The sequence below is a fragment of the Podarcis pityusensis genome (assembly GCF_964106645.2).
Source record: "Podarcis pityusensis genome assembly, chromosome: 2".
In the NCBI taxonomy this organism is placed as follows: Eukaryota; Metazoa; Chordata; class Lepidosauria; order Squamata; family Lacertidae; genus Podarcis; species Podarcis pityusensis.
Window position 1 is genome coordinate 93,024,229 of NC_138029.1, and position 15,751 is coordinate 93,039,979.

General features: G+C 42.5%; 2 protein-coding genes across 15 annotated transcripts in view; one reads left to right on the forward strand and one right to left on the reverse strand.

Moving 5' to 3' along the window:
• Positions 1 to 15,751, forward strand: part of LOC308471645 (uncharacterized protein) — a 132,351-nt gene that overhangs the window by 37,871 nt on the left and 78,729 nt on the right. For 6 of the 11 annotated variants that reach the window (XR_013983025.1, XR_013983026.1, XR_013983027.1 and 3 more), the window contains one exon: positions 1,227 to 1,622. The exons of 1 other annotated variant lie outside the window; for it this stretch is intronic. Coding sequence is in view for 1 of the 10 variants with exons in the window: in XM_080995921.1 (XP_080852047.1) it covers positions 2,140 to 2,244; positions 6,292 to 6,329 (143 nt within the window). In the remaining 9 variants the exon portion in view is untranslated. Of the gene's footprint in view, positions 1 to 1,226; positions 1,623 to 2,139; positions 2,245 to 6,291; positions 6,377 to 7,737; positions 8,076 to 10,314; positions 11,095 to 15,751 lie in introns of those variants that run through there. 4 more of the 11 variants (XM_080995921.1, XR_013983031.1, XR_013983035.1 and 1 more) reach the window with 4 other exon arrangements.
• Positions 1 to 15,751, reverse strand: part of ITPR1 (inositol 1,4,5-trisphosphate receptor type 1) — a 216,347-nt gene that overhangs the window by 15,923 nt on the left and 184,673 nt on the right. For all 4 annotated transcript variants that reach the window (XM_080995581.1, XM_080995580.1, XM_080995579.1 and 1 more), the window contains 4 exons: positions 14,309 to 14,413; positions 8,549 to 8,688; positions 7,680 to 7,845; positions 6,133 to 6,293 (listed from right to left, as the gene is read on the reverse strand). In XM_080995581.1, coding sequence (XP_080851707.1) covers positions 6,133 to 6,293; positions 7,680 to 7,845; positions 8,549 to 8,688; positions 14,309 to 14,413 — 572 coding nt within the window. The remainder of the gene's footprint in view (positions 1 to 6,132; positions 6,294 to 7,679; positions 7,846 to 8,548; positions 8,689 to 14,308; positions 14,414 to 15,751) is intronic.

The following is a 15,751-nucleotide window of genomic DNA, read 5'->3' on the forward strand; positions in this document are numbered from 1 at the left end:
CAAGAGAGTGAGGCAACTGAACACCTGCCCTGAAAGTTTACAGTGAGGCAGAGCCACAGTTATCAGTCTAACACTGGTGTGCTGCCTTTAAATCTAGCGCATTAGCTCACTTCAGTGTTCCACAATAAGCCACTCACTGGCGGAAATTGTTACTGTTCCTATTACAGCATGTAAAGGCTGCAATCCTTGTTCCACTAATCTTCATGACAACCACAGGAAGGTGGTAATTAATGTTCCCATTTGATGGTTAAAAAGCAACCATTAGTATGGCCAGCTTCAGCCAAGGCAAAGCATCAAGTTTATTATATCTACTTTTTATCAGGCTGCAGGGCAGTGGGAGAGAAGAGAAGCAGTACAATTCCATCATCTCTGTGGAAAAACTGGCTGTTTTTGGTCCACCCCCTGCAAACATGGGATCCTAGCTAGTTGTTGTAAGAAATGTAAGATTAAGAATTAGTCCCTGAGCTTGCTTCCCTTGTCCTCTCTCTCCCTGTTCCTTCTTCCTTGTGTGTCAGATTGTAAGCCTAAGAGCAGAGATTTGTCTTACTAACAATCTTTGCAAGACATGGTGGGAATTGGCAAAAATGCTTTAAATAAGTTAACAAATAAATACTTGGACCATGTGCACTCTCAGATTTGACACACAATTATCTCTTTCCCTCCCTCTTTTAACTTCCAATAAGCTAAGCAGTGGCACAGCAGAAAGACTGAATAACTAGTTCGAGCATACTTCAAATGCAGTTTCCGACTTTACGTCTAGAGGACAGAACGTACCAGATATGAACAGGACAGACTTGTTTCTCCCTGCAGCAATTGCTGATGTGTGGCACACCCAATTTTTTTAGGTCATTTGTTTCAACCCTAACATTTACGCACATTTAATCCTCAGGCCTAATGATACCCAGCTTCCAGCAGCCTGGGCCCAGTACTAGTGACAAAACATAGTGTTGCACGCCACCCCGATGTTCAAGTGGTGCGAGATACCAGGGGTTCTAGGTTCTAACCCAGGGTTCGGTTTCCTTGGAATGTGGGACTTTGGGATATATGGTTTATTTACACATATATTCAGTCTATATACGTCTCACGCATTAACACCCTGGAATTTCTTGCTTCTCCCATATTCACAGCTTTGGATTCCAGCAGAAATCAAGCATGGTGCTTACTCTCTGGCTCCTGCCTGCTTCTAGCCCTGCTCTCTCTCACATACTGGCTATTGTCTTTCTCAGTACCAGCCAGGTGAGGGAGGGACTCACCACCCAGCCAGCCAGAGCGGTTGAGGCAACCCGGTCAGATGGCAGTAATCATCATCATCATCATCATCCCTTGCACAGAGGAGCTTCCTTTGTTACACTAAGGACCATACTTTAGTACTTTGGTGGCAACTATGACCCTTGCCCTGCTAATTCAACAATGGAATTCTCCGTTAGATTTTAATCCTTGCTGGATCCAGAGGATTAGAAAGGACTCAGGCGTTATACAAAGTGACACCCCCCCCAAAAAACCCCCATCACAGCAATAGCTTTCCTTTGCTTCTGAAGTTATTTAAGCATGTGATTATGTGAACTGGTTCTCTAGACATTTGAGTGGCGACAAAGCATCAATTAAACTGTACCCTACCGTAATTTTAGTCACTCATTCTTCATTTGTATGGGTACACTGGTAGTTAGCTATCATTCTGGGTTGAATACATATCACACGCATAGCAAAGAAAATATACAAATGAGGCCAATCCACTGAATTTCCCTTACCTAAACAACATCCATCAAAACCAACAAATTTCACTGTTGTGGAGTTTACTCAGGAGAAGAGTAAAGTAGATTCTGCTCATGATCAGCAGTTCAGCGACCTCAAGCTTAGGCCAAATATAGCATTAAACAGGATGGTTAGAATAACAGAATCATAGAGTTGGAAGTGAACCTGAGGGTCATCTAGTCTAGCCCCCTGCAATTCAGGAGTCTTAACTAAAGCATCCATAACAGATGGCCATCCAACCAATACAATGAAATGGAATCTGTGTTCTGCTCACTGGCAAAAATATCCCAACTTAGGTTGAAGCATTTAATTAACCTGTGCAGAGACCCAGGTCTCGCCATAATCCAGCTAACTCAACCCAAAATTTCATGTTTCTGATCTTCGCAGTTTCTTGGACTGTAGTACCACAAAAGGAAATATTACAAAAAAGGAGGTTTGTTCGAATTCTTTCTCTACTCAAATGCAATGATGATGGCAAGATTGCAAGGGCAGGTAATTAGAAACTATGGCTGCAGCTACCTACTGCACACAATAGAAATGTTATTGTGGTCTTCCCTAAAAGGCAGCGGACCACCTCTTCTTGAGATTTCCCTCTCTCTCAGAGCCAATTCAGATGTTCTGTTTTTGGTAGGGTGCAGCTAATAATCACAGCCATGTGGGCACGGCTCCATGTGGCTTAGAGAACAGTTTGATGCTTTTTCCCCATGAATCTGCTAAATCACAAGGGAAAGAACCACGCCAGCACTATACCTCCCCAGAATCTAGCAGAAGAGACAGCATGCAGATATCTCTCCCAGTTTGACAGACTCACGTGATTAAGGCATTTGAACTTCCTTGCAACTTCACAGGGCCCTGGTCAAATGGCTTCATCTTGTAGCTACATTGTAAAACATTTGAACCAGGCCTCAAGAGTAACTTGGGCTAAATATGTATCAGTGTCTGAAAGTAAAAGTGACCCGTGCATCTCGTTTCCTCACTTCTCCATAACTTCCACAAGTGGAAGTTTCACATTTCCTCCTGCGGTTAGACTTAAAACTGTCTCCACATTTAAAGCATTCACATCTTACTGCAGAGGGAGAAGTTCACATAGAAGCACAGGGAAGAGGAAACACTTGCAAGTCCCTGTTCTCTGAGCCCCTGTCTCTAAGCTTCTGAAGCAGGGGAAGGGATCCCCAACCAGCTCTTTGCATTTTTAAACGTCTTCCGATATCTTAATTTCTATGGTGTATGCCACTGTTATGCTTTTCTAACTTCTTTCAGAGCACGTGTGTGTGTGTGTGTGTGTGTGTGTGTGTGTGTGTGTGTTTTGCAGCAATAGAACATAAAACCGTACCATAAAAACCATATAAAAAGTTAACTTTGAGTTTACCAGTGTGGTCACAGCTGGCATAACCAGCAGGAACTGGTAAATAGTACTCTTGGCCAAGGGTCATTGGGACCTCTGGCGATGGATCAAGGAGTACCCCCAGGCTGTGTATCTGCTATATTATTTTGGGCAACTGGTGCACCATGTCACTTCTGTCCCTCTTACTGAGCCCTAGGCATGGACCTATGATGAAATTGGAAAAACAAAACATACATATATTCTCTCTCTCTGCCTGCCTCTCTCTCTGTCTCTCTTGAACACACACCACTTAAGTCACCCTCAAGCCATGCTGTGCCATGGATGCTTGACTAGCAGAGTTCAACTGCTGGCTTTTCTTGTGCTCACATCCTAAGGAAAACTATAGCCCAAAACCTTTCCGCTATTATGTATGCGACTCTCATGATCAACATATTTTTTTTGGAACAAACTCCTGCAGGGTGCAAAAAAACAACAACACAAAAAACACACGTTACATAACGCATTTTAAAGTTCTGCTTCGTTCCTCGATTAAAACAGACATTTAGGCAAAAGCACAATGAGCCTTCTTCCAACAGTCTTTAAGGAAATAAGTTGTTTACAGTTATGATACTGCATCACAATGCTGAAAATGTGCTACAGCATATGTAAGTGACGAAGAACAGAAAATTCAGGAACATTGTGATTTGACTAGATTTAACATTTTGTAACAGACTGCCCATGCATCTTACAAGTGTATGAAACTATAGCACTGGATATTGGAAGAATTAGGACAGATACTTCTTCATACAGCACATAATTAAACTATGGAACTTGCTCCCACAGGAGGCTGTCACTGGCTACTAGCCATGATTACTTTGTCCTACCTCCACAGTCAGAGGCATAATGCTTCTGAACAGCAGTTGCTGGGAATCACAAGTGGGCAGAGTGCTGTTGTGCTCATGTTCAGTTTGCAGGCTTCCCATGAGCATCTCTTCAGCCACTGAGAGAAAATGATGCTAAATAAGATGGGCTATGTTCTTATGAGTGTGACAGATTAGCAGCCAAACCTAACAAATGCATATTGCTGCTCGTTAGCCTGTGAAGGGGCAAAGTCTACAGAGCTGCCCTGATGACAGGCAGATACTCAGACCACAGAAATACAATTGGTAGAGAGGGCTCCGTGTGATGTCATCTCTCCTGGACAGGAATGAGCACATTGTACTTCCTGTTCATCTCTTTTCCTTTGACCAGCATTGGATGAAGACATGCCTCTGCTTGCTCCAGCCTCAGGCATGCTTATAAATTTAAGTGTTTTGCAGGTTAAACAGTAAATACAAGTGTTTTGCCTGCATAGGTTTTTTTACTGCTACTCTTACTGTGAACCAATGCATGAGTATTTTTAAACTTAATTCACAAGTTCAATGCACAGTGCTTCCAACACCCAAGATGCTCTTACGGAGATTTTGTCTGCAAATTCCTATGCTTTTCTCAGACATACATGATCACAAAGGTTACACCTTTTTAAGTCTAGGCACTTTGACAGGAAGACACTATAGCTTTCCAGCAAAACATGGAATTAGAAAGGTTTTCCATATGCTATATTAGCATTCCGTCTGAACTACAAAATCCATTCCAACAGAATGCTGCATTTCCCTGGCCGCTACTTTTTCTAGCATGCTGAGGAGCCATAAAATAACAGGCTGTTTACACAGAGGACTGCAACATGCTTCACTTCACCACTAATCCTCTGTCAGGTGACTACTCACAAGATTTCTTTAAGCCCTTAGGAAGCACTCCAAAACCAGGACATAAGAATTCAATGACCCTGAAATAATATAGGTTACCTAATAAGAGATTTTGACAACAGGATTTATATTCCCAACAAGTTAGCATATGTTGCACCTAAAAAGGGCAGTTCCATGCCTTTAAGAAACATGCAAAACCAGCATTTAACTGGATTTGCCTCATAGGAAGTTTCGATGCAGAAGCTATCAGGGGGGAAAAGATGCAGCTCACTCTCCTGACCAGTCAATGTGCCAATCAGCAAATCAGACTATGAAGAGAGAACATTGTTTCAGGACTTATTAATCTAGTATGACCAAAAAAGGGGGGGGGTCCACTTTTTTCTACAGAAAAGTGACTTAAAATAAAACCCTCATAAATCAACATGAAGTATATAGGATAGGAACACATAATAAAGGTGTCCTGATTTAAAGTTTTCTCACTCATAAGACAATTGTGATGAAAAAAAGGAGAAAACGTCTTTATATTATTATAAATTGTTTTCAAAGTAAAGTAAACTGTCTGCTAGGAGACTGATCCCAAAACACAACGGCAAGACTTTGCTATTTAGCCCTGTTTATTTGGCTCCCTTGCTTAACAACTTTAAAGGCTTAACAACTTTAAAGGCTTAACAACTTTAGTTATGAAGATGCTAGCACTGATTGCTGCAATAAACATTTGGGTCTCACCAAAGAATCCTTTGATTAATTTAATATTAAATCAGAGAGGAACCTAAAATGAATTCACCCCTCCTTTGCTTGCATATTATGGGGCTATTGTCATTACAGAACCCAATCTAATCCTAGTTTAAAAATTAGATGTATTTGACTATGACTCCATTTTAATGAAAAAGTAAGAAACTGTATTAGGAATTCTCTCTCTTTTGGACTATTTTGCAATTAAGTAGTATATTAATTAATGTTTCATTGTCACCTCCACCACCTCGTCTGATGGGTATTTTGGGATTGGAAAAAGCCAACAGGCAGACAGAATGGCACACTACAGCCTCTGGATAGTGACTAGGGTGGCAGGCAAAAAAACCAGTCACCTGAAAAATAATTGGAGCATTTACCACCTTTTCATGCTTTCTGCATGTTTAACCAACAATAAAGGAAACAATAGTAGACTTGTTTGATTGATTGGGATACTTTCAGTTTCCCCATCTTCTTTTCCTTAGGTCTCACTTAATGGTACAAACTGGATTTGCATTTAGTTAAATCAAAAGCAAAGAAGTCTGGAAAAGCCACAGCTCAGGACCGGCACGCCCAACTCACCTTTATCATTTCAGCCACGTAGCTTTCAGGCCCGGTATATTCCGTAGAATCCTTTACTTTGACCAATACAATGAAGAACAAGTAGTGCCACATATTATGCTCCTCTTTAATATGCTCTTCAAAAGTGACCGTCTTATTATCAAACTTGTCTCTCTCCAGACCTAAAGGGGGACACACAGCCAAGTCACCTCCCTTAAGATTTTTACAGTGGAAAAATTATCACAATGAGAAGAACACATTGAAGGTAACAGGATTTCCCAAATTTGTCCACCTTTATTTTGAGGGCCAAATGCAGGGCACCTGTCCCTTCAGAACAAAGGCTTCCATTTACACTGGTCTGTCATCTGTTCATATGGGTGAGCGGGATGTGTTAGGGGGAGGAAGGCAGTTTGACCAAAGCAGCCTGCATTACTGACCTCCCACTGCTGACATGTGGGTGCCTAGGTCCTTATAACCTCACCCTACCATTCAATGCCAGAACCACAAGCAGCTGAAGAAACTAGTGTCCCCGCCTTGGATATCATAGATTGCAACTAGAAATGGAGACTTTTTCACCTGTGCAATGCGACTTCCTCTTCCCTCCCCATGTGCCTCCAAATCTGCTCTGGAAGGCTGGAGGAATTTCTTAAAATCTTAAACGAAACCTACTTCAGGGAAGAACAGTGAAGTGGGTTTGTGACCTCACTGGTCCCCAGCCAATTAAGGCATCAGTGCTGCTCCTGCAACCAGGAACGATGTGTTGCCCCTGAGCTCAGCTGGAGGTAAAGTATTTATGTCTGCTCAAATTGCAGAAAGTGGGGCGCTACCATGGGTTCGCTGCTAAAATTATGTCTTGACACCCAACTGGAGCTTTTGGTTTCAGCCACATTGCCGGGGGGGGGGGGGAGTTCTGCAGCTGTTGTATATGAAACTGCTTTAGGTAGCACACTTTTTTCCGCTGCTTAAAAAATTCAAGGTATTCCATTTATTGCAGAAAAAAATTGTATGGGCTTTATAGTACCCATATAAAATGCGGCTGCTCAGCATGGTACACACCTAGAAACATTATAACACATTATAAAAACCACAGTCTTTTCTAAGCTTCGAAGAAGTTTGACTCTCTTTTTTTGAAAATGAAGTATCTCAACTCTGCATAAGTATCTGATGACTATATGCCATTATTAACACTGAGTTTGTGAAAACAATTATTATCTGCCATTCAGGAGCACATTTTTTACAAATACACAAGTAAGCTTGTACCCACAAGCAATTCATTTATAAAATAGTTTTAAAAACATGTACACAGACATAAAACAGGAATGGAAAGTCCCCTTACCAAATCAACAAATTTTACAATATCAAATCAGTCATTCAGATTTAATTGGAGATTCCTTCCTTTCATTCATTCATTCAAAAAGTAAGAAACATTCTACTAATTATACAAGTGATTACAAACATCATCATCAGGTAAATACTGAATCCACTGTCGAAGCCATACATTACTATTACTGCATTTGACTCTGGGGCAGAACAGCTGCTAGTTTCATAGCACTGGGTTCAACACTTACCACAAATAAAGCATGTTGTTTTTAGTATTTCTTCTTTCTTTTGTTTCTCACTTCTTAGATCCGCAAAGGTATCAATAATAACACCAAATATCAGATTGAGGACAATAATGATCACCATGAAGAAGAAGAGGAGGTCATAGATCACTCTTGCAGCAAAAAGGGGCTCCTAAAATAAAATAGTTTTAAGATAAACAAAATTGGAGCCTAAAAGGCTTTGGTGCAAAGAAAAGCATGCTGCACAATGCAACATGAAAAGAGAAATGATATCAAGAGGGGTGTAAACTTGTGACCACTGCATACATAGATGTGTGTTTGGGAAGCCTTGCTATTTATTTGCAGGGGGTGGGGATAATTTATTTTTTGTACCTGTGGCCTTATTAAAATTGTTAGTAACTACTGTAGTGCTAGCATTCCAATAACATTAGAAAAGTTTTTACAGTAGTTCTGATATTGCAGGTATTAACTGCTGCATTTCATAGGAACCTCTTTGTGTGACCAAAAGATGCTTGTATGTCACATATAGTTAAAAAAAAAACCCCACAACATTGTTGGGGAGTGCTTGCACAGAGCTTAATTATTACAGCAGTATTTTTCCACTTAAGAGTACTTTTAAGGTATAAGTCTCCAAGTACTCACATTCCCTTACTCTTGACAGTACTAGAACCTGTTCATTTAGTAAAGGCAATTACACACACCTACACTTAAAGTTAAATAACCAAACTCCTTTGTACATGGCACACAACTTTTTTCCAATTGATGCAGCGACATATTTACCCCCCATGGAAAAGTGTTCTAATCCTTTAATGGGCATCTAACCCTATTTGGTTTCTCTTGCACTACATCCCCTTTCACATACGGTGGTAATTTACCTCCTTGGAAGGTTTCCTGAGGACATCTCCAACACCACCCCCACTCCGCAGGCCATGGCTAAGCACAGTAACAATGCACATCAGCAATGTCTCGCACGTATGTTCTTTATCCTCTTCCTCAGCTTCTTCAGAAAACAGCTCTGTTAAACAAAGCAAGTTAGGGTACCATTGTGAGACAAGGTTGGTCTGGAAAACTCTCATCTAGTACATTTTTATCTTTGCTTGAATTTGCACCACCACTTTGAAGATACTCATGAAGTCAAAGGAATAGACCTCCCTTTCTTTCGCCTCTTGTGATGCCACACCTTGGGTACAGAATGACACAAGTTGTGAGGGTGTAAAAAAATTGCACCCATTAGGAATATGGCAACAGCACACCCCATCAAGTGATAAGGGCACAGCCACCATGGACCGAGTTGTGGGGACTTTTAAAATACCTCCAGTACACAATAGGGGTGATATAGGTAATCTTTTAAGACATAGATGAATAGAAAATCCTAAAGCAAACTTAAATTAATCTTAATATAGTCCTTTACCAGTTCTAGAAACATTGAACATAGTAGCTAAAGCCAAACACTTGCACATGTGAACATAAAATAAACAAATCTCAATTTCTCGTTAATAATGCAGAGCTCTGAATCTCTCTGAACATAATTTTTAAGCTCACAAGTGTTACTTTGGAGCAGGACTATGGGTAGTTGTAGTCCCCCTACGATCTCCAGCTCCCTGGAAGAATCCCAAATGCTGTTTGCAGCTCTTTCCCACCTCTTTCTGGAATGGTCAGGGATGATGGGAGTTGTAGTTCAGCCACTGGTTAGCCACCTCAGATCAAAAGTCTACCCACATCTATCAGATGTGCAGGTAGAAACGGAAAATTGCCTGTGCCTTCACATCTGCACTGCCCTTCTCTTCCTGGATGCAGAGGTACATGATGCAGCTGGGGACAGTTTATCCCGTGGGATGCAGCTAGGCAGCCAAGCTGTGTAGCGCAGACATTTCCAACGCTCCCTGGGCCACAGGGTGAGCAAAGCACCTTGTGGACTACTGTCACCAAATTCAACAAGGACAGAACAAAAAAAGGCACAACAGAGAAATTTTAAATGGAGGGGCTGAAAGATGGGGGTGCAGAGAATGCAATGACTGGCCAAGTTTAAAGCCATTTTTTAAGGAGATGCGATTAAGCCAGTGTATGCTCATTGTAAGCAGAGAAGAGCTGTTTTGTTTACTAAGAGGGCTAAATAGAGCTGGTACTGGAGAAACAGAAACGTAGGAATGTAGATCTGTGGTGGTACAGAAAGAAGAATGTGTATGTGTCTGCTGGTGTGATCAAGCTATGGGGTACATAGGTTATTATTAATAGGTTGTTGTATTTTAGTGTTTTATTGGAAGCCGCCCAGAGTGGCTGGGGAAACCCAGCCAGATGGGCACGGTATAAATAATAAAATATTATTATTATTATTATATTATTATTATTACTACATACAATGGAGAGAGAGAGAACATTATGGACAGAGAACAATAGACACAGAAGAGACCACGTGGTACGGGTTACAGAGAAGAAAGCAGGGTGGTGGTGGTGGTTTAAAAAGCAGAGTCCAAGTTAAATTAAATTTCTTCTTCTTTTTCAAATAATGCAGCAATGTAGCAAAGAGAAAGTGACCATGAGAATGATTCGACTTATGCACCACAATCATACAGAAAACGTTTCTGTTCTGTTTGGTTTATTTAAAAAAGTACGACATATCTCCTTTTTTCCCCAAGGATAGAAGCAATCTACCAAGAATGACTACATCCTCGTCAGGTCTTCCGACACCACTTCCTCCTCCTCCAGCTCAAGGTGACTGGGATGAATCATTCTGTGTTTCTTAATTTGTCTTAAGGAATGAACCAGGGTAGTTTTCAAAGGACTCACTGACCTTCAAAAGTTTGAGATCTTAAAGCCCTTTGACTTCCTAAGATGCCAAAATTCCATCTGGGCCTGATAGCATATATTATTCATTGCAGTAACAAACAAAAAAAGTTGCAGGAAATGATGGGGGAATTGGCACTACTTAAAAGTCAATCACCATAATAAATGTGACTGAACAATCAGTCACTCCTGGATGCTTCCAGATGGGGGGGTGATCCCTTGCCAACAAGCCACTCAGATCCCATTTTTTTCTGTGTGAAGTTGGCATAAGAACATAAGAAGAGACTCTTGGATCAGGCCAGTGACCCTTCTAGTCCAGCTTCCTTTTCCCACAGTGGCTAATCAGATGCCTGCAGGAAGCCTGAAGCAGGTACCTGAGCGCAATAGCACTCTCACCTCCTGCAGTTTCCAGCAACTGGTATTCAGAAGCCTATTGCTTCCAACTTTGGAGGGGGAAATATAGCCGTGTCCTCCATGAATCTGTCTAAACCTCTTTTAAAGCCATCCAAGTTGGTAGCCATTTCTACCTCCTGTGGGAGTGAGTTGTACAGTTTAGCTCTTTGCTGGGTGAAGAAGACCTTCCTTTTGTCTGTCCCAAACCCTCCAGCATTCAGTTTCATTGTGCAGATTCAATCTTACGCTTCGTAGACAGCTGGATCGAGGCGGGTCGGGGCTGCTGATTCTTCTAGATCTGTCAGCAGCTTTCGACATGGTCGATCATGAACTTCTGGACCACCGCCTTGCCGACGTGGGGATCCAGGGCACAGTCCTTCAATGGCTGCGCTCGTTTCTCTCTGGTCGGGGACAGAGGGTGGCGCTTGGAGGGGAATTGTCATCGCGCCACTCCTTGGTGTGTGGAGTACCTCAGGGTGCGATACTCTCCCCGATGCTTTTCAACATCTTTATGCGCCCCCTCGCCCAGCTTGTTCGGAGTTTTGGGCTGGGTTGCCATCAGTATGCCGATGACACCCAACTCTATCTGTTGATGGATGGCCATCCTGACTCGGCCCCAGACACACTGACCAGATGTTTGGAAGCTGTGGCTGGATGGTTACGTGGGAGCCGGTTGAAGCTAAATCCTTCGAAGACAGAGGTCCTGTGGCTGGGACGGGGCGATATGGGATTGGGGGGGCAACTCCCATCTCTTGCGGGGGCGCAATTAGTGCCAGCACCGTCCGTTAAGAGTTTGGGTGTAATCTTCGACACCTCCCTTTCCATGGAGGCGCAGATTGCAGCTATAACAAAGGCGGCATTTTTCCATCTCCGCCAAGCTAAGCAGTTGGCTCCTTACCTCTCTCGCCCTGACCTAGCCACTGTGATCCATGCGACGGTCACCTCCAGACTGGATTATTGTAACTCGCTCTACGTGGGGCTGCCCTTGAGACTGACCCAGAAACTCCAGCGGGTGCAGAATGCTGCAGCGAGACTCCTTACGGGGTCTTCGCTGCGAGACCACATTCATCCGGTGCTATACCAGCTGCACTGGCTCCCGGTGGAGTACAGGATCAGGTTTAAGGTGCTGGTTTTAACCTTTAAAGCCCTATACGGCCTAGGACCCTCGTACCTACGGGACCGCCTCTCCTGGTATGCCCCACAGAGAAACTTACGGTCTTCGAATAAAAACATCTTGAAGGTCCCAGGCCACAGAGAAGTTAGGCTGGCCTCAACTAGAGCCAGGGCTTTTTCGGCTGTGGCTCCGATCTGGTGGAACACTCTGTCACAAGAGACCAGGGCCCTGCGGGACTTGACATCTTTCCGCAGGGCCTGCAAGACAGAGCTGTTCCACCAGGCCTTTGGCCAGGGCACAGCCTGACTCCCTCCCTCGGCAATCTTCGCGGAGCTCTGGCCCAATAGTTGCCAGTGGCTTGAATTAATTAATTTTATAACGAATGATTTTAGACTGTTGTTTATGCTGTACTTTTGTACTGTTTTATTGTTGTTAGCCGCCCTGAGCCCGGCTTCGGCTGGGGAGGGCGGGATATAAATAAAATTTATTATTATTATTATTATTATTATTCAAAATGTATCCACAGGAAGTGCTTAAGAGAAAACACAACCAACTCATATTCCCATGTTTCACCATGGGTTCAGTGGAGGTTTGTGCCTTTTTCAGGGGCTGGACAACACCCATCTCCATTTGTTCGTTTGTTTTTGAAAAAATAATCACAACACAGAGGTCTTGCACCAGTCTGAAATTTAGCTGTATTATTAATAATGATTTATAAGTTGTTCACTATAAGAGAGTCTCTAAGTGAAAAATTAAGACCTGAAGGCATAGCATAAAATAAAGAACTGCATACAGTAGACCATTACAGTGACCCATAAAAGCAGACCCAGACAAACAGCAAAACTTTAGCAGCAGAAACCAGTTGCAGCGGAATATACTGAAATGCTGATAAAGAGGTCTTGTGCAAGACCTTTGTATTAAAAATAAATTTAAAAACTCCTGGTGCATGTACAGTGTTTACAGTCTCCAAGGTAATCTCCCACATAGGTTGAGAACAGCTCTTCTGAGATGGATTGTTGATGTTCTAACGTGCCTTCTGCAAACAGCAACTGGTGGAAATAGCTACTTTCACTCTCTCGAGTTGTTAAAGCATTTTTTGTTTGCAGACTGGTTAAAGGATAAAGTTTATTTGATAAGGTATTTGATTCCCCTAACAAAACACAATGGTTCTAAGAAATTTTAGTTTTGTGTATACACTGCTATTTTGGATTGCGGGCAGGCTGGCGGCTGCAGGGTTGAGCCCTCTTTTGATGAAAGACATCATAAATTTCATTTTTTTAAAAAAAATGGTCATATTGTTTGGGACACTGGAGACAAAATAGCAAGGTTGTGCTCCAGTGAGGAGCAAATGGAAGTAGAAGCGTGGCAATAGAGAACAACCACAGAAATGTCACCACGTTCAACAAACCACCCACCAGAAAAAAAGTAGAGGAAGCACTAACAAACTTCCACACCAGTGGCAACTACAGATGCATAATAGATTATTATTATTATTTGCTTATTGGATTTAGCTCAGTAAGAGGAAATCCAGATTATATGTGCAATAAAAAGAAGAAATAAGAAAAAGATGGGCTGGATTTAATTAAGACCAATGGGGCACAAAACGTGTGTGCATGAGCAGCACTGATTCTGCAATAAACTTCCTGCTGGGGGAAAAAAACACACCTCTTTGTGGAAATTGAATTTTGGGGAGAAAATGATTTTGGGTGGGCAGGCAAGGGTTCTGAAAGGCAAATTTATCTGCAAGGAGAGAAAAGGCTTTGAAGCGTAAGTAATGGTAACTAGATGCTGCTGCTCCATAAGAATACACAAAGATCTCTGCTAGATCAGGCCTGCTCAGAATTCGGTTTCCAGCAGCAGGCCATGAACCTCTCTGGAGGCTTGCAAGAAGGGCACAAGGGCAACAGCGTACACTGCATCTGAACACTGCGTTCTTTTTAGATGCAATAGCTGGTAAGAGCAGCTTCCATGGGGCTGAGCTTTGAGCATGTGGATCCCAAGGAAAAGGTTGGGTGGGAGTAGACTGTACCTCTTAAGTTTTCACTAGTTCGTGTAAACATTGTATGATGCCGATTTGCTGCCTCTAACAACAGCAATGAATATCAGAGCACTGCTTCTCAGCCTTTTGGCTAAGACCAATCATGGGTTACCAGAGCACCAGCAACAACCAACATTGTTATGTGGGTCCAATCCTCTATGCCAGCTTGGGATTCTAGCACAGCATCACGTGTTGTCATCTCAGTATGTGGTAGGACTAGCATGCAAAGGAAGTGTGTGTAGGTTCCATATGACACAGAACTCATGCATTGAGAGCTGCATTTAAAAACTGGTACCCGATACTTACCTGCCGAAGGAACAACAGAAGAGCAGTTTTCCCCACTCTCTATTCTGCATACATTAGAATACAGGAACTCTGCGGTCATTGCCTCACCAGCTTCAGTATGCTGATCTGAATGTGTGCAAATTAAGACACCAAGGATGTAGCTTTAAAAACAATACACCAAAGTTCTTACACAACCATTAGCATGCACGGTTACCACTTGTTGTTTTTTAAAAAATAATTATTGTGAATTTTAAAATGTCTGTTGTTGCCGTTCAGTCTAAATAGACTCTCAAGAGGACTTGAAACAAATAAAAATGTATAAAATTTATAGGCAAAGGAAAATGCATACTGTACAAGTTTAGCCAGCTTTCTTTATAAGCTCACCAGGGTTTAACATTCAAAACCATTGATACTTTATATTGAATTAAATGTAAAAAAAAAAAAAAAAAACCCCACCAAAATTCAATTGTTCCTGTTTACTTCATTCAGAATGATACAATTACTCCATATCCCTGCTTAAAAATCTGAACAACAGCTCGCAGTCATCATATATGTTGCATTTCCAAAACAGACATGGCTTTGTGACACTTCTTTTTTTGTTCTGGGGTACTTGTTGTATGGGAAAGGTAGCATGTATGGAGCAGGGAAAATATTTCATTTGAATCTGTTTGAGAGATTGTCTGGCATTTATCACATGAGATGGGGGTGTGTGTTAGTGGGTTTGCCCAGTATGGGCTATATCCCAGATCTCATTCAAGTAAAAAAAAAATTCTCTGAGCCAAAGTTAACACAGTTTTTTCTTGACTTCTTTCATATGGCAGTCAGAACTGGGCCCAATTCTGTGGCAAAAAGGGACTTGAACTCTAGCTATCTTCACCTAAGGATAGCTAAAATGTGATCATGACAAAATTTCTCTAATTCATTCCACCTGATGAATGGCTGTGGCTGAAAGTGTTGTTATGCCAGCCGTGCAAAACCTTTCCAGGACTGCTATCCTTATTTGTGAGTGGGGGATTACCAGCCTAATCTGGATGTTCCTACCTAGTCCCCTGATATTGGTTATGTTTAGGGAAATACAGCTGAGGGGGGGGGGAGGCTGCTGCAAAGTTGATTGTAGCAGCAGTGCTAGGCAGATGGGGTGAAAGGGGAAAGAAAAGGACTTGGAGTGGGGGATTCTGCTTGCAAAGACAGCTTAAAGAGAAACTGTCAAACCACCCTCTTCCAGTGCCCCTCCTGCAATGACCTACACCGCCCCTCCCCTTATTTCCCTAAAACAAATAAACAAACCCTGAACAGGGCTATAGCTAGTGGGTGGTGAGGTGGGCCCCCGCCAGAGGCACCCTGTCCAGCCAGCACTCCCTGCCCGCAACCCAGGCAGGGCAGGGAAGAGGGCGTGCTGGGCGGCGCCAGCTCTGGGCTGCCCCCCTCACCCCTTGGCCCTCCTGGTAGCTGGCCTGGTGGGGC